The 26,912-nt window shown below is 37.0% G+C and overlaps 1 protein-coding gene across 2 annotated transcripts in view; it reads right to left on the reverse strand.

Annotated features, from left to right (window-relative positions):
* The window catches only part of pde9aa (phosphodiesterase 9aa), a 60,364-nt gene that overhangs the window by 21,355 nt on the left and 12,097 nt on the right, over nt 1-26,912 (reverse strand). Inside the window, exons 2-7 of one of the 2 annotated variants that reach the window (XM_056464873.1) lie at nt 24,830-24,900; nt 24,648-24,725; nt 20,527-20,570; nt 17,168-17,222; nt 16,966-17,036; nt 7,815-7,899 (exon numbers count right to left, since the gene is read on the reverse strand). In XM_056464873.1, the coding sequence (XP_056320848.1) occupies nt 7,815-7,899; nt 16,966-17,036; nt 17,168-17,222; nt 20,527-20,570; nt 24,648-24,725; nt 24,830-24,900 (404 nt within the window). Of the gene's footprint in view, nt 1-7,814; nt 7,900-16,965; nt 17,037-17,167; nt 17,223-17,399; nt 17,481-20,526; nt 20,571-24,647; nt 24,726-24,829; nt 24,901-26,912 lie in introns of those variants that run through there. The other variant, XM_056464874.1, reaches the window with a different exon arrangement.

Genomic DNA, 26,912 nt, shown 5'->3' on the forward strand with positions numbered 1-26,912 from the left:
GCTTCTCCGTCAGTCTATAGCAATCGATGATTGGGTCCTGTACTAGTAGGCAGGGCTTCATTCACCACATTGACTGTTACACTTTTCTCCATTCAAAACTATACCATATATATATATATATATATATATATATATATATATATATATATATATATATATATATATATATATATGTGTGTGTGTGTGTGTTTGTGTGTGTGTGTGTGTGTGTGTGATTGGGAGTTTTCCCAGTGGATGCAAATTTAAATTTTACATCACTTTTCTACATTGATAATTAAGTGAGTCAATCACATGGGCATTGCTGATAAAGAGCATGTGTTTGTGTGCATGCAAATGTATTATCGTCCCTGTTAAATTTGGTCTAATCCATATGTCCTAAAACACACCCTCTTTCACTTCTACGTTAAGGTGGGAGTGATTCGTTTGTGAATAAATCTCCATTTAAAACAATTCATGTGAACTATCAACATCCCTGCATCTCAATGTGCATAATATCCACCTTTCTGATCTAAGTGACGTCCTTTCTTAATGCTCGAGTGACGTCACTGTCGCTGTTACAATAGCCTCACTGCGTGTGTCTGGAGTTCTGTACCGTAGACTTGCAATTTACATTTTTATCATAAAATACCTCCACATTTGCCAAACATTTGTCTCTTCTACTTAGGGTGAACAAACCCTTAATACATTTATACAAACAAATCTACTTTAAAACATTCTGTCTCTCGAGCATCCGTTTGTTGTTTGTAGCTTTTGCCTGCTAGCACCGCTAGTCAGCTAAAGCTATCGACTTCTTTCATTCACTCATTTTCTCACTTACTGGCTTTGGTCTTCACCCTGTTCAATGTTGCTTTTATGTCTGTCCTTGAGTGCGGGAGAAGCATCGATGGAGGCGTTGGAGCTGGAGCTGGAAGCAGTGGAGTCCCAGATTCGCGACCTTGAGATGAAGCGAGCGCGGTTCCAGGAATAACGGGCTTTGCTTGGTGTGCCCCAAGCTGCCGCTCACTCATCTGAGGTAGGTGTGCAATACAATCTCAACACTCCGTCCACCTCAACCCCGCGTGTTTCTCTGTCCAGGCCCAGCGCACCGAGGACGTGGTTCACCCAGGCATCGTTCAAGCCTACACGCAGCTACCACAGGCCCTGGGTGCAGCCGCGTAAGGTGCTTACCAAGTCCAGGGGCAGAACCTCTCCTCCCGTGTTCGAGATCTCCATGGAAAACCGATTCGCCCTTCTCTGCAAGACGGGTTGCGATGTGGCTATCATCGGTGACTCCATCGTGCACCACGTCCGTGCCGCTTCCTCCAAAGGTAACAAAGTACGCACTGCTTCCTGGTGCCCACGTTAAGAATATTTCTGCACAGATACCTACTCCTGAGTGCTGCCAAGAGCCTCGGTGCCATCGTCCTCCATGTGAGGATGAATGACACCGGGCTCCGGCAGATGGAGATCCTGAAGCAGGACTTCAGGAGCCTGATCGAGACGGTTCGACGCACCTCGCCCGCCATGCAGATCATCGTTTCTGGACCGCTTTCTAGTTCAGTAGACTTTTTGCTCTAAATGAATGGCTATTAACATGGTGTAAAGAACAGAACTTGCTGTTTGCTAATAACTGGAATTTTTTCTGGGAGTGTCCTGGGTTTTCCGTGCTGACGGCCTGCACCCCAGTCGAGCTGGAGCTGAACTCCTGTCGGACAACATCTCCAGGACGCTTCGTTCTGTCTGACTAGTAAGTGAAAAATCACAAAATTCACATTTTAGCCATATAAGACTCTTGTTCGTCCCACTTAAAGAGCCCATATTATACATGAAATAGGGTCATATGTAGGTTGTAAGGGTCTCCAACAACAGTCTAATATGCATGCAAGGTCAAAAAACACTTTGATGGTCTTATAATCTGCATTTATTTTTTACCTAATTTACTATTAAATTTACCTAATCGTTTGTTCCCAACCCCCTCCTCAGCGCGAAGCTAATCTGCGCTGATTGGACCGATGACAGCCTGCTGCGATTGGTCGACAGTGACAGGCTTAAGCACGAGACAGAGTGAAATGCCCAGCTGCTAATCAACTATATAAAGTAGTCACAGTGCTTCACGCTTCATAGTGTAAGGCTTTTTTTACACACACACACACACACACACACAACCCTCCTCAGAAGAACTGGGGAGATCGACGCGAGTCTCCTAGCCACTTTACCTGCTCTTTCTCTCTCTCTCTCTCTCTCTCTCTCTCTCTCTCACACACACACACGCACACACACAACGCTCCTCAGAAGAACTAGGGAGAGCGACGCGAGTCTCCTGTCTCCTAGCCCCTAGGCGTCACACACTCGACCTGCTCTTTTTCTCTCTCTCACACACACACACACACACACACACACACACACACACACACACACACACACACACACACACACCACACACACATCACGTTCCTCCTCAGAACTAGGGAGATCGACACGAGTCTCCTGTCTCCTAGCTTACGATGGCCATAGCAACGACAAACGGCAGTGGAACGCGAGCTCACAAAAGCATTTAACGTTAAATCCGTAAACAAAGAGGCACGCGTCGCGTTTTTAACGTGGCTTACATGCGATAAGAGAATATAAAGAGTAACCGCGTGTACTGTACCAGGTTAACAAGTAACAAAACACAATAAATACATAATTTGCAAGCTAGAGTAAACGAGGCAACAATTTTAATCGCACTTACTTACACTAGTGAATAAACCTCAACCACTGACTCTTCACAGATTCATCTTTGGGTAGAGACTGTCAATAATATCCATCTGAGCACAGCGTGACTTCATTCGACCGGCGGCGTCTGTGTGTGTGTGTCTAGTGTTTTTTCTGTGTCAGTGGGCGGGGCCGCAGGTTTCAAATCTCCCTGGTTTGCACGCGTAACTACTGGCGAGGCTTGTGTATCGTAGCTGCGTCATCGCGAAACACCTAATGACTCGTTATCAAGACGACTCGTTTGAAGCACTATGAGTCGACTCTTTTATAGATGAATCAATAATTTTAAACACTGTACACTTACAGATTTAAGCCTTAGCTGGATATTTCACTTCACTTAGAGCTGTGTTACACACTACATGGAAGGGCATTTTCAAAAACCCATAATATGGGCTCTTTAAATAACAGTAATGCATATCTGGCTAACCCCATAGAGACTGTGTCTGTTCCTTGTATTATTAGACCCAGAAATAAATGTACTTTGTGCTCCAGAAATATTCTATTAAGAATCAAACCATAAAAACCGCTAAAAAGTGAAAATACAAATTTCGTAAAGCTTGGTCTCCTAAACATCAGGTCACTAGCACCTAAAGCACTTACCATAAATTAAATAATAACAGATAACAATCTTAATGCACTCTGTCTCACTGAAACCTAGCTGAAATTACTATATTAGTTTAAATGAAGCAACTCCTCCAGGATTCTTATATAAACATGAGGGTTGTCAAACTGGTTGTAGTGGTGAAGTTGCATAAATCTTTAGTGATATTCTTAATGTTAATCAGAGAAACGGACTTATGTTTAACTCCTTTGAAGTATTAGTGCTTAATGTTATGGTTCCGGACATTATGCAAAAACCTATGTTATCTCTCGCTTTAATCGCCATATATAGACCCCCAGGACCCTATGTCAATTTTCTGATTTTATTTCTGACTTACTAGTTAAAACTGATAAAATACTAATTGTAGGAGACTTTAACATCCACATAGATGAAGCTAACGACACATTAGGGCTTTATGGATTTACTACATTCACTATGGATAAAGCAAAACGTTGTTGGTCCAACTCATCGCTTAAAGCATACAGTAGATCTAATTCTGTCTTATGGAATTGAGGTCATTGATGTAGACATTATACCACAAAGTAATGACATTACAGACCACTACATCTTACTAAATAAGCTATTTCTACCTGAAATAAGCAGATCCGCTCCAATATATTGCCCTAGTAGAACTATGGTTCCGGTGAATTCACAAATAACTTACCTGATCTTTCTCTATTTCGAAATGCACCCACAAACGCAAATGACCTTGATGTAGTAACCAGCAGTATGGATGCCATATTTACTAGCACACTAAATACTGTGGCACCCATCAAATTAAAAAAGGCTAGAGAGAATAAAACTACACCATGGTATAATAGTCATACTCGCGCTCTCAAAACAGCAACCCGTGCCCTGGAACGTAAATGGAAAAAAACTAATTTAGAGGTCTTTAGAATGTGTACAAAGACAGTATGTCCAGCTATAGGAGAGCTCTAAAATCTGCAAGGGCTGATGTTTCACCGCAAATTAGAAGTGATGACTTCATGAATTTTTTCAGTGATAAAATAGAAGGCTTTAGACAGAAAAAAGATGTTAAACTTTCTGCACCGCCTTATACTTCAGATCCAGGAAACATTCCACTGATTCAAAATAACCTACAGTGCTTCAAAATCATAGAACAGGAAGAGCTAGATAAAATTATAAATAGCTCTAATCCAGCTACGTGTATGTTGGACCCAATTCCATCAAAATTACTGAAAGAATTGCTACCTGTTATTGGAGAACCTCTTCTTAACGTTATCAACTGTTCTTTATCTTTAGGCCATGTTCCAAATCCTTACAAGCTAGCTGTTATTAAGCCTATTATTAAGAAACCACAACTGGACTCCAGCAACTTATTAGCTAATTATAGACTTATTTCAAATCTTCCATTTATGTCTAAAATACTAGAAAAAGTTGTTTCTGCCCAAATATACTCCTTTCTGCAGACAAACATTGTTTTTGAAGTGTTTCAGTCAGGTTTCAGGGCTCATCACAGTACAGAAACTGCACTAGTGAAAATAACCAACGATTTACTCTTAGCAGCTGACCAAGGGTGCATCTCACCTTTAGTTTTACTCGATCTTAGCGCCGCATTTTACACCATTGACCACAGTATCCTCATAAATTGCTTTAATTCTACAGGTATCCAGGGACAGGCTCTACAATGGTTTAAGTCATGCTTAGCTGACCACTACCAGTTTGTGAATATTAATGAACAGCCTTCACAAGTCAGCCCAGTAAAGTATGGGGTGCCTCAAGGATCAGTTTTAGGCGCTTTGCTGTTTACAATTTACATGCTACCCCTGGGAGACATTATTAAAAGACATGGGATCAGCTTTCACTGCTATGCAGATGATACTCAATAGTATATTTCAACTAAACCTGATGAGATCTCTGAACTGTCTAAGCTAACTGTGTGTATTAAAGATGTTAAAGACTGGATGACCAACAATTTTCTTCTCTTAAACTCAGACAAAACAGAATTATTACTTATTTGACCTAAATCCTGTACACAGCAGATTTCACAACCCGACCTACAATTAGAGGGATACAAAGTTAGCGTTAGCTCTACTATAAAAGATCTGTGTGTCACACTAGACAGCAATTTAACTTTTGAAAATCATATATCTCATGTCACAAAAACTGCATTCTTTCATCTGAGAAATATCGCTAAGTAACGAAGCATGCTATCCATCTCAGATGCAGAAAAGCAAGTCCATGCTTTTATGACTTCTAGGCTGGATTACTGTAATGCTCTGTTTGCTGGCTGCATAGCATCCTCTATTAACAAACTTCAGCTAGTACAAAATGTGGCTGCCAGAGTTCTTACCAGGACTAGAAAATATGATCATATCACCCCAATTTTATCCTCCTTACACTGGCTGCCTGTAAAGTTTTGTATTGAATTTAAAATAATGCTTCTTACCTATAAAGCTTTAGATAATCTAGCTCCTGTTTATCTAACCAACCTTCTGTCTCGCTACAATCCAACCCACTTGATCCAAGATCTCAAAACTCAGGGCTTCTAGTAGTATCTAGAAAAGCAATGTTGAGTAAAGGAGGTAGAGCCTTTTCATTCATGGCTCCTAAACACTGGAATAGCCTTCCTGATAATGTCCAAGGCTCAGACCCACTCTCCCAATTCAAAACTAGATTAAAGACCTATCTTTTAAGTAAAGCATACACTCATTGCATCACTTAGCGGTATGATACATTATTGTGCTCCACACAGGTTTTTGCATCTTGTTTATATACACTATGAATAGCAGCTACGCTAATTATTCTCTTTATTCTCTAATTCCACCAGGGGATACTCATCCGGAGGCCCTCAGACAATGCAGCGCCGCTGATTTGATCCAAGACTAGCAACGAGATGATCCCAAGGTTTCCATATCCTGGACCAGGCCGTATCCGGAGAAGCTACTGTGGTGGTCATAGAGGAGTGGAGCGTCTTCGCTGAGGTCCAGCTTCCAGCCTCCGGCGACTTGACTGCAGCTCTGCACAAGACGTTTGGCCAGTGGAAAAATGGTCGTGCCCAACTGAGCCTGGTTCCTCTTGAGGTTTTTAATTCTTCACTTTCACCAACTGGTGAAGTTTTTTCCTCGCCGCTGTCGCCACTGGCTTGCGTGGTTTGGGATCTGTAGAGCTGGGCATTGATGGATTTGCTCTTCAGTGTTTGGACTCTCAGTAGTGAATATTAAACCACACTGAACTGAGCTAAACTGAACTGAACTTAAAATCTGAAAACTGAACTGACTCGGATTTAACTATGATCTTTCATGTGAAGCTGCTTTGACACAATCTACATCGTAAAAGCGATATACAAATAAAGGTGAATTTAATTTAATAAAGTAGTATCTAAAAGTTTTATTATTCAATAATTTAGGGTGGACAGTATGCACATGAATGTGCAGGCACTGTTATGTTATCAGGCACCCTTATAAGTTACTTCAAAAACATTCTTCACCAGCATCTTGTTGTCATATTTCATTTACATTTTGCTGGTTTTCTTCAACAAAACTAGCATAAGCCTTTATTGTAAGTTGGTGCTACTTTGCCTTAGTTAATGCAGTAAGTGACTGTATTACCATTGATAACATTACTTGTTAAGCATACAATTTCATAACATTCAAAATTGTAAAAAAACGAAATCTTACCTATGAAATGTTATGCCTTTATGCTTTGTTTTCTTTGTTCTCTCGTTACTACACCCGTACGCAGCGCTAAAGTCCAGCATATTCAGATCGGCTTTGGTCTTGACTAGCCCTGTACCAAAATGGCAGCTGTATAGATGCATCCTCAGGGCCTGTATGCGATATCTAATGTATATATCTATTGTGGGAAATATTAGCAGTTAGAGTATGTACGCTTCTACACTTTGAGTTAGTAGAGCATCTGGAAATTTTTGGCATACTCTTTTTGACATACTACAACTTGGGACATACAAGCACTTCAAATACTAATTATGATGCATAGTATGCCAATTGGGACACAGCAACAGTCTAATTTGAAAAGTCAATTCTAGTAGTTATGGAATTCCAATTCAATTGCAAATTAGGTATTTATGAATGATGCACTGACACCCGAAATTCCAATGTACTGTATGTTATTCTCAGATAACAACCTCTGAAACGTGTAACACAGGTTTGTCTGGGTATTTTTTATCATCTTGACCATAAGTAAATTCTTTATTATACATATTCATATGCTTGTCTGTCATGCCGATGTTCTTGAATGTTTGGTGCCATTTTGTGACTGAATAATAAGATTAATGTGTTTGCTGCATTCAGCAATTAGAATTGTTTCCTTTTGTGGTAAGTACACGTGAAATAATCTTACATGGTGTCACAACCATTGGTGTCACTAAAAGCAAGGGTTTCTGAATTCAGTGTATTGCTTTTTAAAATATCCTTTTTTTTTTAACCGCATCAGATTACAGAGGACAACTCAGTCAGCAATATTTCAGCTTAGCCTTTACTCCAGAAAAGCCACTGACCTGTTGTTTCTGGAAGCCATCTCCTCCCGCAGCTTCTTGATGTCACTGCGACATTTCTCTATCTCCACCACCTTCATCCCTTCTACTAAAGAGAAAAACGATAGAAACGAACATATAAACACATGAAGTTGGGTTAACGTATCGAAACTGAGCCATACAGATAGAAAATATGGAAATGAATGGGTGGCAATGAGCCACAGGGCTTTCCCTACTCAAACACACACACACACACACACACACACACACACACACACACACACACACACACACGCGCACACACACCACACACACACACACACACACACACAGTAAACACAGTAAACACAGACTGATGAGCCATAAAAAGAACAGTTCACACCTGACACCGTCTGGCATGTGTCTGCTTCTCACAACACTGGAGAAGATATGCCACACAACCTGCTCGTGTAAGCAGATGTAGAGTTTCTTCCATGTGATATATGTTTTTTGCATCAAAAATTGATTAGATGCATGGCTGTGGGCTGACATTAGGAAATTTCATTAGCTTATTCTTGAAATAATAAACAAAAATCTGCATATTGCTTTCAAAAGATGATTTATTACAACAGTGTTTCAACCTGCAGGGTCTTCATCAGGTCACACAGGCCATACAAGAAAAATTCAGATCTACCCTATTAACAACAGTACACCTGAAAACAATAATAGTCCTAATTAACCAATCAAGAGACACTCAAAAAACGTTTCATATTTTGTTCAACCTACTTTTTTCCCTCAATTTACTAAATTTTTTATGTTTAATCCACCTAAATTTGTAAAAACGAATAAGTTAACTTAAATCCTTCATGATGTCCCAACACAAATCGATTGTGTGGAACGCAGCATTTTTTGCAACGAATGATGTGAAAAAATACACAAGAAATCAGGAAAACTAAAATATACAGAAAGAATATATACAGAAAAACTAAAACTTTACAAAAAGGTTTCAAATTCCAACCTTTGGATGACAAGGTATTTAATGTGTAAATATAAAAAGCTTCCCTCTGAAGTAAAATTTCAGCAACATCATCACCATCTCTATGTATTTTTACTTGTTCAATGCCAAAATAGCATTAGGAAAAATTTATTTTTGTGTATTTTTCCCTGTCATTTGAGTCGTTATAAGATACATAGCTAAGGTTTTCTTGTATTGCTTGTTTGACATGATGAAGACGATGAAGGTTGAAACATTGTCTTTTGAGGGCAACAGTGACAGTGCGCCAGTTTTTGTTTATTTGTTATTTTATTTTGTTTCAGTTGATCAAGTACCTGCTTAAAGTTATCTAAGGATGTGTGCACACCGACCCCTTTTTTACATTTACTTTTACACTGAACATTTGTAAGCCTGTGTAGATTGTGTCTAATTTAAATTTCACCCTTAAAAAAATAAATAAAAATAAATTATAAACTTACTTGCAACTAAAGGTGCTGTATGGAAATTTCTGACTTTGCTAAGTGAAGTTATTCACTTATCTGAAATGCAATGCTAAAGTCAGCTATTCTCAGTGTTGGGGGTACCGCATTACAAGTAAAAACAAGAGAAAAAGTCACTAAAAAGTAACATGTAACACTTTACTAGTAACTAAGTAATGCAACTAATTACTTTTTTTGGAAAGTAACTTAATATTGTAATGCATTACTTTCAAATGTAACTTTTGAACCCTACACTGGTTATTGTCCTTTTGAAAATGTGTGGTCTGCAGTGGTGTAAAGTAACAAATTACAAATCCTCAAACTACTGTAATTTAGTAGTTTTTCTCAGAAATTGTACTTTACTAAGTAGTTTTAAAAATATGTACTTTTACTTTCCCTTGAGTACATTTTTACTGCAGTATTGGTACTTTTACTCCACTACTTTCCTTCAACCTGCATTCACTACTTTATTTTTTCTTGTCTATGGCGATTAGAAAAATCAGTCTTGAGAGTCCAATCAAATCGCACATAGAAGGTAAATTGCATCTAATGAACTACCTCAAGACATGTGTGATTTATAATTACAGCAAACGGTTTGGAAGCATTAAAAGTGTCCAAGAAGATGTCCAAAATCTTTACACGCAATGACCCAGAGACTGTTTAGATGCATGTCACTGATGAGAAAATGATGGATGTTTACTGTATGATGACCAAAAGGGCCTTAAAAACCCAGCAGACACAAGACGTCAACATGACATCAGATTGACGTTGTACCCCAACGTCATGGGGACATTGCATTTTGTTTGGAAATGAAAATCGGGTTGACATCAGATCCCAACGTCAGGCTGATGATGTCAATGTTCAACCTAAAATCAACCAAATATCAGTGTCTAATGATGTTGCAGTTTGACGTTGTGTGGACGTAACCATTTTGATGTTTATATGATGAAAAAATGTCAGTATTTTATGTCAATATGACGTTGTTGGCTCGGGGTTGGACTTTGGTCACTTTATAACACAACCTAAAATCAACCAAATATCAACATCATTTATGTTGTTATTGGACATCAAAATAACGTTGTCCTTAGACACTGGCTAGACATTGAATTTTGGTCACCTGACATCACAACGTAAATCTAATCCAATATTAACATCTTATGACGTTGTGTGCCTGTGGACAATAACTAAATGCACTACAGAATGCTACGTTTACACACATTCACAAATTACATGTAAATGCATCAGCTTTTTACAGCGTGATACTCACTACTCTTGAGTACTTTTGAAAGGTCTAATTTTTACTCATACTTTGAGTAATATTTACAATAGCTACTTTTACTCTACCTGCACTACAGTTTTGGGCAAGTAATGGTACTTTTACTTAAGTATGATTTTCCAGTAATCTTTCCACCACTTGTGGTCTGTTTCCAAATGATGGTGGTCTTTTTTAAATGATGGCGTTATTTTCAAAGCTTGTGTACATCTCGTAATGCTGAGTTTACCTCTCACAATCCTTTTTATTTAGCAATTATGCCACAAAATTCAGAGTTTAAATCACACAATCTCTAATTAATGTCTTTAGAATGATTAGGTTATGTTGCACAATTTTGAATTCACGTCTTACAATTCTTATATTTTGTCGCAATTCTTCTTTTTTGTCTCCAATTAATGTCTCATATCTAGGTTTATGTTTTACAATTCTATCCTATAGTCTCACAACTCAGATTTAATTTCTAGCAATTAGAGTTAAGATCTTGAAGAGTTACTCAGTTTTGTTTTTAATTCATAATTGACATACATTTTTATGAATAAAAATCCAGATATGTATGTAGATAAATGAAAAATCTCAGCAGACATACAACGTCATAAGACATTAATCTTGGGTAAGATTTAGGTTGCCAACATCTAAGGACAAGATTGTTTTGACATCCAATAATGACAAGAAATAATGTTGATATTTGGTTGATTTTAGGTTGTGTTGGAAAGTGACCATAATCCAACGTCGAGCCAACATCTTAAACCAACGTTATATTGATGTCAAATACTAACGTTTATTCATAAGGTATGTCAACCAAAATTCAACGTGTAATAGACGTTATATTGGTAACATCCACACAACGTCAAGCTGTAACATGAGTAGACGTTGATATTTTGTTGTTTTTAGGCTGCATTGGCAAATGCAGTGTCTGTCCGATGTTGGACATTAATGTCGGCCTGACATTGGGCTTTGTGGTCAACCCGATTTTCATTTCCAAACAAAATGCAACGTCATTGGGGTACATTGTCAATCTGATGTCATATTGACGTCCTGTGCCTGCTTGGAATTGCAGCATAACAATACAGGAAAAACATCAATAGATTATTCGATTGTACTAAATAATGATATTTGTTGTAGTGTTCTTAAATTACTACCCTGTTGATATTGACATCTGTCTAATTTCGTTGTTACAAGTGATTGATAAATTTGGAGTCAAAGTACTGTATAGCTTGATTAGACTCGTGACCTCTGGACTTTTGTTGTATAATTTAATTAGTGTAATCAAACACTTCATATACTAGGTGGACTTCCTGCTACTATTCTGTTTATAGACAGTGCACAGTAATAAATCAGCTGAAATAATATGAGGCGGGTGAAGTGTTCACACTGATGTGAGGTCAGAGTCCATCACCATGGTGACTGATTTCATCATGGCTGTGTTTGGATTTCTATGGCTACAGTCATGCTGCAATGGAATGAATCCTGTACTCTGGTGATGTTACATGGAGCGTCATTACTGAAAATAAACTTGTCTACAATGGCTGTCAAGGCCAAAGATGATGCAACTGAACTCAACTGTTTTGATTCACTGTTTAACACTGTTCCACGGTTGGTAATGGGCTAGAGGTCAAACAGTAGATAACACAATTATCAATGGTTTAATTTCCAAGGAAAGGAAAAACTGATAAAACATGTTGCTTGAATTTAAAGTCAACATAGACTACCTGATAAAAGTCTTGTCGCCTATCCAAGTTTGAGGAATAGCAAATAGTAACTTGATTTCTAGTTGATCATTTGGTATCAGAAGTGGCTTATATGAAAGGCAAACCCTCTAGATTAAGTTTATTTTACCAAAATAAAATACGATCAGGTCTTGATTTTGAATTATTTAATTAGGACAGTAAGGTCTGACTTTGCTTAAACAAAGGTTTTGTCACTTAACAGAGATAATGTACAATATAGAACAGGGATAGATTAACGTGATCCTGGAGGACCGGTGTCCTGCACAGTTTAGCTTCAACTCTAATAAAACACACCTGCTTATAGAGTTCTAGTGATCTTAAAGACAGTGATTAGCATGTTTAGGTGTGTTTGATTAGTGTTGGAGCTAAATTGTGCATGACAGCTGTCCTCAAGGAGTTTGCCCACCCCTGGTTCAAAATATAAAGTCATGATTCAGTGGAATTAGGAATAATATTGTGTATGATTCCCATGAGCTTAGAGGACTGCATCTATACATCTCTGCAATGACTCAAATAACTTATTAATAAAGTCATCTGGAATGGCAAAGAAAGCGTTCTTGCAGGACTCCCAGAGTTCATCAAGATTCTTTGGATTCATCTTCAATGCCTCCTCTTTCTTCTTACCCAGACATGCTCAATAATGTTCATGTCTGGTGACTTGGCTGGCCATGCCTGGAGCACCTTGACCTTCTTCGCTTTCAGGAACTTTGATGTGGAGGTTGAAGTATGAGAAGGAGCGCTATCCTGCTGAAGAATTTGCCCTCTCCTGTGGTTTGTAATGTAATAGGCAGCACAAATGTCTTGATAGCTCAGTCTGTTGATGTTGCCATCCATTCCGCAGATCCCTTGCATGCCCCCATACTGAATGTAACCCCAAACCATGATTTTTCCTTCACCAAACTTGACTGATTCCTGTCAGAAACTTGGGTCCATGCGGGTTCCAAAAGTTCTTCTGTAGTATTTGTGATGATTGGGATGCAGTTCAACAGATCAGAAAAAATCTACTTTCTACCACTTTTCCAAATGATCAACTAGAAGTTATTATTTGTTGCTCTTACAACTGGGACTGACAACAAGACTTTTGCCAGGTAGAGTGACCCATCTTGATGTCAAAAAGACTTTAAATTGACATCTATATCAAAAAACGTCCTAAATCCAAATCGTTAAGTCAAAACATTGACCAGCCAAACATTCATGGCCTTTAAACCACTAAAATACAGACACAAACATTATTTTAATATACGAACATTTTCATTGATTTGAAAGCTTCAGTTACAAACGACAAACTTACACTGGATTTTGAATCCCTACAATGCATGTATACTACTAAAAATAGTATAAAAAACACATATTTTGACTGTCCTGTCATCAACTTTTGGTGTTATTTTTTGATATCAGATATCAATATCAGATGTCAATTTGATGTACTTTTGACATCAAGTTGACATTTGATGTCAAATTGATTAGCATTTTGACATGTTTTTGGATGTTTTTGGATGTCGTTTTGATGATGGACCAATGAGGAATATTTCAAAACACTTTAAACATGCTAGTAGCACACTAACTTTTTAAACAAACAGATACTGTATGTTTTAATATGCCTTCTGTAGATGTGTATTCCAGTCCAACATTCATTTATTTCATTGCAAAAATGAGGAGCTATGGGGGAAAAATCTCCACTTTGAACAAAAATGCACTCAGGTGTGCAAATGTTAAAACACATGTGAACTTATGACAGGCAGCATGTTTGCTTACATGGGCTGGATGTATTTTCACGGTTCAGAGATCATTTTAATTAAAATACATTGATATTTTTTGTAAAACAAAGAAAATTCATTAAATTGATCAAAATGACATTTATAATGTTAGATAATGCTGTTTTTGAACTTTCACAAACATAATTGTCCACACAACTGTGTTCTAACTGTATCCAAACAAATGTATAATTAATAAATCAGCATATTAGATTGATTTCTAGAGATTCCGGATAGAAATTTAGCAGAAATTTGTTTTTTAATGTATACAGTCAATGTGGCCTTGTACCTTCTTATAAATACGAACTTTTGCACATCCACCAACCCAGCAGAACCTTGCGATTTGCTGGCCAACTTCTGCTAGAAGTCCAAGGTACAAGCAGTGGGTAATCGCTCTTTTGCAGTGGCAGGTCCTAAACTTTGGAATACTGAGTTTCGTGCAATCACTAACCCTCCACTTTTTAAGGCCAAGCTCACGACCCACTAGTTCAAATTGTCTTTTAATGCATAGCAGAACTGACACTTTCCTCTGTTTTATTGCTGTATTTATTGATATTTCTTGTATTATTTTTGAATTGTTTGCTTTTTAGTTGTTTTGTATATTTACTGTTGTTTTACTTGTTTTGTAAATGTGTTTTTACTGGTGTAAAGCACTTTGGCCAACTTTGGTTGTAGTAAGGTGCAATTCAACTAAAGGTTGATTGATTGATTGATTGATTGATTGATTGATTAAAATAGAAGATTTACCAGGTATAAATTACTTTGAACTGCATTAATATTTCACAACATTACTGCTTTTGCTGTAAGTTTGATGACATAACATGCAAATTCTAAAATCTTACTGATGTCAAGTCTTTATGTGCATAAGTATTTGTATACCTTTTCAGTATTGTGATTATAGGAGCAACAGAAGCAATAAGAGAGTTCACCGTGACCTGTTTTTTTATTTTTATTTTACAGGCTCTGTTGATGGTCTATTTGCACACAACACTCTGATCATGACACTTCAGCTTAGTACAGAGCCTTCTCAAATATACAGTGTGAAAAGCTAATGAATAATCTTAATTTTTCCACAGTTGAAAGCACAGTGCCTTGTAAATCTTAATTGAAGGGGTTACATTTTAATTTAAGTCTACCAAATTATGTAAAGAGATAACTTACATTGTCCTTGTTAGAAAATTCAGAATAACTAAATAAAAACAAATGAGTTGCAGAAAACAGGAAAGTAATAAGTAACCTATGAATTGTAGAGATCGCCTTAACATCTATGCAGTGCAATTATAAATATTAAAGGTGATGTGTTCGTGAGTTGCTTTTAAATGTGTATTTTCTATTCAATATTTGAAGTAATCTCAACTGAAACATAAAAACAGGGCAGGACAGTCTTTAAAAAAAAAGCCAATAGCGTTTTGTTTTTATCACAGCTCTGCCAAATGAAAAACAAATGACCGTCTTGTAGGAGGCGAGACGTGTCAGATACTATAGAGAATTTGATTGGTCAGAAAATTTGATGAGAAACTGAGGTATGAGGTAATGTCAAAAAAACAAAAAAAACATTGATTTCGCCAGAAGCTTTATCAACAAGGAGATAAATACAATTAAATACCCCAAACCCCAAATCAGAAAAATTTGGGACAGTATGGAAAATGCAACAGGTGATGTCAACAGGTGATTGTAATAATGATTTGGTACAAAAGCAGCATCAAAGAAAGGTCTAGTCCTTTAGGAGCAAAGATGGGCTGAGGATTACCAGTTTGCCAACAAATATATGAGAAAATATTTATAATGTTTAAAAACTGTTCCTCAAAGAAAGACAGGACGTCATTTGCATATTTCACCTTCAAAAATGCATAACATAATTAAAAGATTCAGGAAATCTGGAGGAATTTCTTTACGTAAAGTACAAAGACGCAAGCCTAAGCTGAACAGCCATGATCTCCGATTTTTTAGACAGCACTTCAACAAGAATCATCTTTCATCTATAAGTGATATCCCCACATGAGCTCAGAACCACTTTGGTAACCTTTTTCAAGTACCACAGTACGTAGTTACAATATGGCTTTTCCATACTGTCTCAACTTTTTCTGATTTGGAGTAAATAAATGGTGGGTTTCATACGCCTGTCGCCTGCCAGGTCACATAAAAGAAAGACTGTATGGTATTTGTTGTATTTTCTTTAAATTAGGTTAAAGATAGTGGTGTGAAACACACTGATAAGAAGAAAAACTTTAAAAGTTTGATCTAAAACATATGGAGCACCTAAATTTGACTAAATAAAAAAATGCAAAGAGTCCAGACCCTAACCTTAATGAGAATGTTTGGGATTTGCTGGAGAAGTCTTTGCACAGTGGTCTGACTCTCCTATCAATACAATATTTTGACAAAAATTTTATTTAGCTCTGAATAAGAATAAATGTTCAATTACAGAAATTATGCCATATATACATTTGTGTGATCTAGACATGGTATTGTTTGATTCGCTGAAGGATGCTGCAAACAACAAAGCAAATAAGCTAACAATGTAGCATGTCAAAAGTTGCCATGTCTCTACTAAATAACTTGTGCATGGTAAAGAAGCTGAACAGTGTCAATCCTACAGTATACAGTGCACAATAAATATCTGTGACTGTCTATTTAAACATCAGCTGTGGTATGTGGCAAAGGCTTCTTACATGAGTCACATAAATCAAACATAAAGTACTTCCTTATATCTCAATGGCTAATGTAAAATATACAACATGCTACACTGGGTGAACCGTATAACGTCATCTATAATGCAGTCCAATATACATCTAATAATCTACAGTACTTGAGTTAAAAGCATTAAAGAATGAATGATCTGCCATTCACTGTCGGCAGATTTCAACATGTCTCCTTTACTCGAGGTTAGTCCTTCAATTACATAAAAAAACACAGTCCATTAGCAAAACACTGGGCAAGATATTGGGTGAAAACAGTGTAAAACTCACACTCCACTCTCTTCTCCAGCATGGCTAGGCGATTCGTCACCTCAGTTTTCAGTTCGTTGATTTTAAACGCCCTTGGGGAAGAGCGGCAAAGCAGATGGAGAGAAATATACAAAGATCATTCATCCTTGAAATACCAAAAGGATTGAAAATTCAATCAAAAGAAGGTCAGTGTGAATTAACTGAGGTATCGAACACATCACACCTGGAGAACTGCTCTGCCACCTGGGTCAGAACATTCTGGAACAGCTCCTCTTTATCTGAAAGATGAGAAAACAATTCATATCCGCAATCCTATGAATGAAGTATTTCACAGTTTGATATGTCTGTGTCCTCCTGTCAGCCTGAAGCAATGAATAAAGCATTCTAAAACCAGAGTTTATAGTGAATATAAGGTGGACAAGACTGAATATAAATTCATTTTTTGACAATCTCACCTGCTCTTGTATCAGAGAAATGCAAGTGTTGACACTTGACAAATATGTAGAGTGGGATTTGAAAAACACACACTTTCATATGCAGCTCCACTCATTGTCTTGTCCAAAGTTCAGCCTAATAAAAAAAACCTGGGACACAAAAACTGTACTATTGACTGGTTGCTCAATATTTGGCTGGTTAGCATGCTGTATTAACCATTACTGTATCAAAAATTATTAAAAGAAGACTGATCAAAAAATTACAGTAAAAAATGTCTATTTATTTAAAAATGCTGAAAAATGCTAAAATATTTGTGATCACTGGTGTAATAATGCAGAAAATATTTTTACAGCCTTTAATATGAGCATTGTTTCATTGTACAACACTGAGCACGATTTTAAAACTTAAAACAAATATCGATTTAAAAAAAATACATATATAAAAACATACCAAGATACATAACGTATATTGCAAATCATATTAAAATGACAGAGATATGTTTTTATTTTGGCCATATCCTGTAATTTGCTGATTGCCTGCCAGTGTGACACATTAAAAAGGTATTGAAGACATGATGAAAGGGAGGTGTTAAATGGCATATAAAGCCCAGACAGCAGCTGAAATCCCTCAGTAATAAGAATGAATATTCGCTGCTTCAGTTAACACCAACATTATCAGATGATGAAGATGAAACCAGGGTGTACATTTCAGCAAAACAATGATCTCAAACACAGCCAAGCAAACTCTCGATTGGTTTCAGACAAGAAAGTAAAGTTGCTGGAATGGTCCAGCCAATCACTTGACCTGAATCCAATAGAAAATAAGAACAAAAAATTTTATAGTTTATAGAAAATTATAATAATAATTATATAAGAATTATAAAGTTTATAGATGAGACCCAAAGAACCATCAAGATTTGAAGACTCTGAACTGTGCTTTCCAAAAAAAGCTTTTATACAAAGTATTAAATACATTTCGGCAGTTCAGTACTTTGTCCGTGTGTCACTCCATTGCTATTATACATACATAACAAATTTTTCTGATTTATTTTATTTTGTTTTGTTACATTTGCATGTTTGGATTGCTTAGGATTTTACTAAAATCTAGGTCAATTTCATGCCAGCAGCTCCTTTAGAAATATATATATAAATACATAACAAGTTGCACTCTGACATGCATGACACTGCACTTTTTTTCCAGCGAGCAAACCCCTGTAGACCTGTCACTGCACACTATCTCTCATATCCATCTGAAATTCTCACTTCACAGAGGTCAGAGGTTAAACCAACTTCCAAGTTCCATCTACAGTTCCATCTACTGCTTCTGAATCCTCCAATGCAGTTCATAATAGCAAATATCAAATCTCTGGGGTAGAAATCACGTTTACAATATATAAGATCTACAGTAGAAGACAAAATGTCACATTACAATTATTTAAAAAATATTTTCCAAGTGCTATTTTCAAGAGAAGATTATTTTTAACACATTTTTAGATACTGTTTTAATAACTAATATCTAATAACTATTTTTTTTGGTATTTACCATGATGACAGACATAATGTTCTGTCAGCTATTTTGCAAGATGCTAGTATTCAGCCTAAAGTGTCATTTAAAGGCTTAACTAGGTTAGTTGCAACACAGGCTCATTGTGAATATGTACCCTGTATACATTTCTGGAGAGAGTGAATGATGCAGCCAGAGGTATGTATGGCTGTATTTCGTCTTTAAAACAAACGATAAGCCACTGATGGCTTCTGTTTCTTGTCGCACTACCAGCTGACCGCTTACTTTGTGTGGACGGCCTGTTACCAGTTTGTCCAGTAGCTCGTCATGTACAATGGCGGACTTGAGACGCAGAGAGGAGTTGATCACTATGACGGGGTTCGACCTCGGCAAAAAACTGTTCCAGAAAGCAGGTAAAACAAAAAGCAAATAAATAAATAACAGGGTGAGAACGTGCTAAGATCTGAAAGTGTGGTAAAAAGTGAAAGTGCGAGGGCTTGAACGGTGAAGAGTGGTTCCAGAAAGCGGGTAAGACAAAAACAAAAGCCAAAAAAATAAAATAATCAAGTAATTAACAGGGTGAGAATGTGGTAAAATCTGAAAACGTGGTAAATATCAGGCGAGGGCTTTTCTTTTTCTGAATGACTTTTTAAAACTGTCAGTTGGGTTTAGGAAAGAAGGTGGGCGGGTCAGTCGGTGCTTTTGAAAACACTGTTGGTTGGGTTTAGGGAAATAGGAGGGTGGGTCAGTCGATGGGTCAGTCAGTCATCAGTCAGTTAGTCAACAGCAGCCTCTGGTGGATTTACGCAAGAAGAGCAGGCAAATCATACCTGCCAACACTCCCGTATTGTTCTGTCTCCCGGAAAACTCTCAAGACTCCAAACCCCTGAACCCCCCCCCCCCTTTTCAGAATGAGCCTGGGTTGATATTTTGTCAAATTTTATGTATGCAAATACAAAAGGTAATATATTACGTGCACACTGTAAAAAATCTTTTCATTCAAAAAATAAATAAAATTATTCAAACTGATTAAAAAAATTGACTAAATAAAGTCTTTAAAAGACTTTAAAAAAACTTACTTCAAACCTGATTAACTTATTAAAATAATTTAAAGCAACATAAAATGTGTTGTCTTGACTTTTATATACTGCAATAACAGATAAATGGTAAAATCTTATTCGAAAATACCCACAAATGCATAACTGAAAACAAGATATGGAAAACAAGCACAGACTTGACACCGAATCCACATTTAAATAGTCCTGGAATGCAGATGAATCTGAGAATCTGTCCAAAAAAGGAACTTGTGTATCTGAGTTTGCTTTAAAATCATTAAAAAAAAGTTATAATCACTTTTGCGTGCTCTTGATAACACGGAGAGACTGAAAAGCCTGCAGTCCACCCCCGCTGCAGTGATAAATGGAGCTGCTCTCGTTGCACACTCCGGCAGCTTTTCCACACACTCCATTTATGGAGATTTCAGAACATTTGAGTGATCACTTTAGAGCGGCTTCAGCCTTCATAATAAAACAAACCCCATTTTCCCATTTCAAGCGGAATGTAAACACCATCGGCGTTGTTCATGTGATTCATAACATGTATAAACACTGAAACCGCATAACATCCAGAATGTCAGATGCTTACCTGCAAGTTGGCCGCCAGTTATGGGCAGCACTTTGTACGGTGACCTTGAAAAACAACAGGACAGTTACAAAACAGTTGGCACCATAATAAAACAAATCGCCTGCATAACAGTCCGGTTATTTCGTATTATGACAGCTCCGGTTTTCTGTAGCATTACTACTGTATGTAAGACGTCCACTCTGCTGGAAGACTGTGCGTGTGAGTGGTCAATGGCAAACTGAGATTCTTGTTAGTGGAGTCACTTCCCCTTTATCTTTATCTGGCCGCCATCCATTGTTTGTCTAGCATATAGGGCAGCTCTCCATATCACCAGCAGATAAAGCACAGACAGTATTTTTTTGTTCACCATCACTGTTAGAACATCTTTTGTGTGTCATTTATGGAGTTCAACACCATGACTGGATCATTGGTTTTATATTAAGGTCACACTTTACAATAAGGTTTCATTAGTTCATGTATTTATTTACTGAAATGAGCTAATAATGAACAATACAAGTATATCATAGTTACTGATGCATTATTAAAATCCAGCCAATAACATCCATAGTATTTTCTTGTTCCTATGATGGATGTCACAAATCGCACACAGTATAAATAGTGTATGTACGGCATCACACTGAAAACTTTAAAAATAATAAGTGCACTTTAATTACCCAGATGATGCACTTATTCAACCATTAAAATGAAGTGTGGAATGTTAGACACTTCACACACTCAACAGTCGCAGGTTTGATCACGAAGTGGAAGAGATGGAGCTTTCGGTCACTGATGTTGGATTACTTTATTTATTTTGTACTGTGAGTAATGAGTGATTATAATTATCATTAATAATGGGTGATTATACCGAATGCGGTTAATCTCATGGCAGCTAATACTTGGTAGTTTGGTAATTTATTTCACTAATTTGGCAATCGCGAATCATCTGAGAAACGGTTTGAACTTCTGCTTAGTATAAAAAAACTTTATTGTTCCATTTGGGACAACTCTACATTCCAAGCCAGGCTCATTCTAAAAACATACCTCTATATACATTTCTGGAGAGCGCCAAATATTTCCCAAGAGCTACAGTTTTTCTCTTTCTCTTACAAATTTCTCTCACGAGTGCCATTCATGCCTGCTCTTCTCAGGTAAATCCACCAGAGTGCGCTGTCGACTGACTGAATGACCAATTGACTGACCCACCCTCCTCCTTCCCTAAACCTAACCAATGGTGTTTTCAAAAGTACAGATTGACCAGCGCCCACCCACTTTCCTAAACCCAACCGACAGTTTTAAAAAGCAATGCAGAAAAAGAAATGCCCTAACCTGATTTTTACCATGTTTTCAGATTTTACCACATTCTCACTCAGTTATTTACTTCTTTATTTTATTTTTTGGATTCTGTTTTTGTTTTACCCACTTTCTATAACCGTATACATATACTTTCCTCTCTGCATCTCAAGTCCTCTGACATACATGAGAGCTAACTGGACAATCTGGTTACAGCAAAAAAGGCGTCAATACGGAGTTAATCAGTCATCTAGTAAGCGTAAACTGGAACGGCGTCATACTACCTCGTATAGTTCTTTTTGAATATGAAATGCAGCTATGTGTACTTCTGGCTACATAATTCACCATCTCCAGAAATGTATAGAGGGCCACGTTTTCAGAATGAACCTATTTTGCTACATTCATATACTATGCTTTGAGTGTGTAATTGCATATGTACATACTGCATAAGTGCATAGTCTATAGCAGTGGTTCTCAAACTTTTAAGCCAGCGACCCCCAATGTAAGATCGTCAAGAACTCGCGATTTATTGCATTTGAAATCAACACTAATCAAAACTAACAAGCAAAAAATATATATATGCATGCGTGAGGAAAATATGTCTCAATGAAATCCCGTTATCACAAGAAAACACATTTTAATAGCTAATTGAGTGACCAAAAGATACACGGACGAACCACTCACCGGCCCTGCACGCACTGCTTGACATGAATTTATTAATGAATCTGTTAACAATACGTTAACTGTACTGTGTTCTCATGCCTGGTGTCTGATATTGCACAGATGCTTTTGACATATACCTTATTATTTGTATACATCATTTTAATAGCAATACCGGTCTTTTCATGAGCTGCAATATTAGTTTAATCTTGGTCAGTGCAAGCCCTTTTGCGATGGTGTAATGTGGTGTTAAATTTTACATATAGCTGACAGCGTCTGGCCATTAAATAAAGAATTAATGAACCTATCGTGCTTAAAATGTGTAGATGTGGCAAACTGTTAACTGAAAGTTCCGTCCCACAGACTTTACAGTGAATGCTTTATTTATTTTCATGGCAGACTTAAAGCCAATGGAAGTCTTCTTTCCACTCTTCGAAAAGTGTAGATGGTGGATTAACATTCACCATGTGATCAGTAATCAGATGTACCATTATTTGTAGCTTTAGCTGGTTTCTAAAACTAAATCTGTCAGTGTTGTTTTCATTCTCTCATCTTCACCGCATTACATTTTCGTGGTTGTATCTCCTGTCATCTGAAGGCAGAAGGCATTGACTGAATGATTCAGTCTACCGAAGTGGGCCAATAAGAAGAGCGCGAAGGCGGGACAAGCGTTGCCGGCTTTGTTTACTGCAGCAAGTTGACATGACAACAGTTTTAACTGTTCCTGAGCGCTGCGTTTTAAGTGCAAAGATGCATTCTGCCTGAAAGTGTCCTAAATACTTTATGAATTCATCAGTGATATCTTTAAAAAATCTGAAAATATTAGCTTACACTTGTAATACTGAAAAATATATATTATAATGACTGAAAATTACACAATTTTTAAATCACTCTCGCGACCCCTTTTGAAATTATTCTGCGACCCCCGCAGGGGTCGCGACCCCCAGTTTGAGAACCACTGGTCTATAGTGTGCCATTAGGGATGCAGCAAATGCAGTTTTTTTCAACATTCATCAGAATACCTTGTTTTGTGTTTACACAAGAAACTTCATAAAAGTTTAGAACATCTGAGTGTAAGAGAAATTTTCATTTTTGGGTGAACTACCCCTTTTAAAGATTCACGCATTTTTGTGATTCACTGATATTTTTTCCATTTATTTATGCTATCAAATTGAATTATAGGATGTTGATCTTTGCTTTCAAAACTTTATATGTTTATAAATGCTGCAATTTACTTTTATGCACAATATTAGTACAGTTTTGAAACAGTATATTGTATAAGAAGTAATATGAATGAAATAAACCTGTAAAATAACAGAACTAAGCTATTATTATAAACCCAGACAATATTGCTTAAAACTGCTAAAAATGTCAATAAAGATTGCACCTCAGTTCAAACCTCAGTGGGGAACAAATGAACATGGAAGCTTGTTTGCCCTTTATCACTAGTTATAGCACCAAATAAATAGCTCAAATAGCATTTTAACATTGAAAAACAACAACAACAAAAAATAGCACATTGTAATAAATAATTAGATGAAAGTGTTAAATTAAAATTGTTAATAAAAATGCAAAAAAAAAGTTTTGTAAAATATTAACATTTTCAGAAAGGAACTTAAAGTAATGCATAAACATGACAATTTTAGAGAAATACTTGTAATATTTCTTGCTAAAACACACTTTACTTATCTTTGATTTATTTATAAATTGTAAAAAATGGCTTTACACTGTAAGATTTCGACCATTCGCATTTGGTAATTGTTCACAAAACTCTTTATGAAAAATCTACATCCAAGGTTCATTGGAAATGACGTTTTTGCAGTTTCACAAAAATGTAGGCTGAAGTGCAACCTTCCAAATAGCCTGTATTGTAAATTTACACCATTTGTAATAGTATTTGTAGTTGGTATTGAAATTTACTAGCAAAGCCTTGGTGCAACTTGTTTATGCACCCAATTTTTAATCAGTGTACTTGACCATTTATATAAAAAAATGTAAAGAGATTCTGACAAAATAAAATTTTAGTTTTTCCTAAAGTGAGTTGAGATAGTTCTAGTGAAATTGAGTTTTTGTGCCTGGAAATTTGTGTGTCAAACTGATTCATTTTACACTGCATGTGTAAAAATGGATCTTTTTAAAGTTAAAAACTTTATTGAACTTTCGTTTTTAAATGAGATGGATGGTTAAGTTACCTCTCTGTGTTGTTTGGCATTGTTGGGTCTATAGAGACCATTGCTCCTGTTGAGTCCAGAAGGGAAATGTTTGTGTTCCTGTCAGCAGCAGATACATTCTTTAAATATGGGAGCACTTCAAATGTAGGAACACTTTAACTGTACACATACACAAGCACACACACATATCCATCACACTGTACCTGGAGAGACCTGTGGCAGTGCAGAACAGCTCCTTTATATCACATGGGCTGCAGAAGCGGCTGAAAACCACCTAAAAGAAACAGAAACAAACAGATTAAAAAGATTAAATTTCACCACACACACAAAAAAATAAATTCTGCAGTTCATTTACATACCCTCAGGCACTCCGAAATGTAGATGACTTTTTTCTTCAGTATTACATTAAAGATTTTAAGCTGAAACTGTGGTTCATTCCCATGAGTGCCAAAAACAACATTAAAGGAAAGAAAAATTTAAACCTGTTCCTCCTAATGACACTGAGGTCTCGGGAAGTGAATAATTAGTCTGTGCAAAAAAAACAAAAACAAAAACAAAAACAAAAACAAACACATTTTCACTCGGCTCTTCCTCTGAAGAGTCCATGCAAGCGCATGTTGCCAGACTGACGTGAGTGTGCCTGACAATCAAGCCTAATGGCTGATTTAAAACTGATTTGAATCGTTTTGTAACTAAAAGCAACGGCACATGATAGAAGAAATATTTTCAATTCTAAAAGGAGTTTTTGTCTTAACCAATACCTGAATGATATATTTTAGAAAAAGCTTCTATTTCTCGCAGATGAACAATGATCACCTCAGGTACACTTCATGTGCTTTATTCAGTGTTAAATGCTAATAATGTGAGTTTGAATGCCATTTTACATGTCATTGATTGCAATACTACCCAAAGCAGCAGCAGATAGTTCACCTCAGATCTTGAAAATAGAATAAATGATTTGAAATTGAACCTCAGAACTGTGACTCAGTGCAAGCCAACAAACATCAAACATCATTAGTTATGTTTCCATCCAAAAATGCGAATTAACTTTATGCAAAAAAATGGATTATCGTATAAAAGACATGCAAATAAAGCAGCGTTTCCATCCAACAAGTCAAAGCATACAAAAGCGCCACTTCCTGATTAACTGGCGCCAAATATCTACAATAAAAATAAATTTGATGCAGTAGGAGAAGCTGCGTGAATCTTTTCTTCATTTAATAAATGAATTATGCTTCAGAAGGCAATCCTGACACGCTGTGAACACACGGTGGTGCTTGAAGGCGTGAGACACAGAGCACAGATGCTCTTGATTCTGGAGGTAATTAATTATATAATAACACTAATACTAAAATGGGCAACGCAGTGGCGCAGTAGGTAGTGCTGTCGCCTCACAGCACGAAGGTCGATGGTTCGAGCCTCGGCTGGGTCAGTTGGCGTTTCGGTGTGGAGTTTGCATGTTCTCCCTGCATTCGCGTGGGTTTCCTCCGGGTGCTCCGGTTTCCCCCACAGTTTAAAGACATGCGGTACAGGTGAATTGGGTAGGCTAAATTGTTCGTAGTGTATGAGGGTGTGAGGATGTTTCCCAGAGATGGGTTGCTGCTGGAAGGGCATCCGCTGCGTAAAACAAATGCTGGATAAGTTGGCGGCTCATTCTGCTGTGGTGACCCCAGATGAATAAAGGGACTAAGCCGACAAGAAAATTATTGAATGAATAAAACAATTTTTTATCACTATATGTACACACATGTTTTTTCATAAATGTTTGCTTTGACAATAAATTTGTAACATGAAATTTGCCAATAAAGCAAGTTTGAATCGAATTGAACTGAGATAGATTTCTTGTCATACTGAATTCTAGATTGTTATGAATGAATCCTAAAATGTTCATTGTTAAGTATATCATTTATTACTATTTATTTTTATTGTATTATTATTATCATGTGTTAGTACACTATTGGTCGAATGTTTGGGGTCAGTTTTTTTTCATGTTTTTTTTAAAGAAAACTATTCTGTTCATCAAGGCGGCATTTCATTCATTCATTCATTTTCTTTTCGGCTTAGTCCCTTTATTATTCTGGGGTTGCCACAGCGGAATGAACCGCCAACTTTCCATCCCATGTTTTACGCAGCGGATGCCCATCCAGCTGCAACCCACCACTGGGAAATACACACATACACACTCATTCACACACACACACATTCTACGGACAATTTAGCTCACCCAATTCACCTATACCATATATTTTTGGACTTGTGGGGGAAACCAGAGCACCTGGAGGAAAC

The sequence above is a fragment of the Danio aesculapii genome, chromosome 9, assembly GCF_903798145.1.
Source record: "Danio aesculapii chromosome 9, fDanAes4.1, whole genome shotgun sequence".
Taxonomy (NCBI): Eukaryota; Metazoa; Chordata; class Actinopteri; order Cypriniformes; family Danionidae; genus Danio; species Danio aesculapii.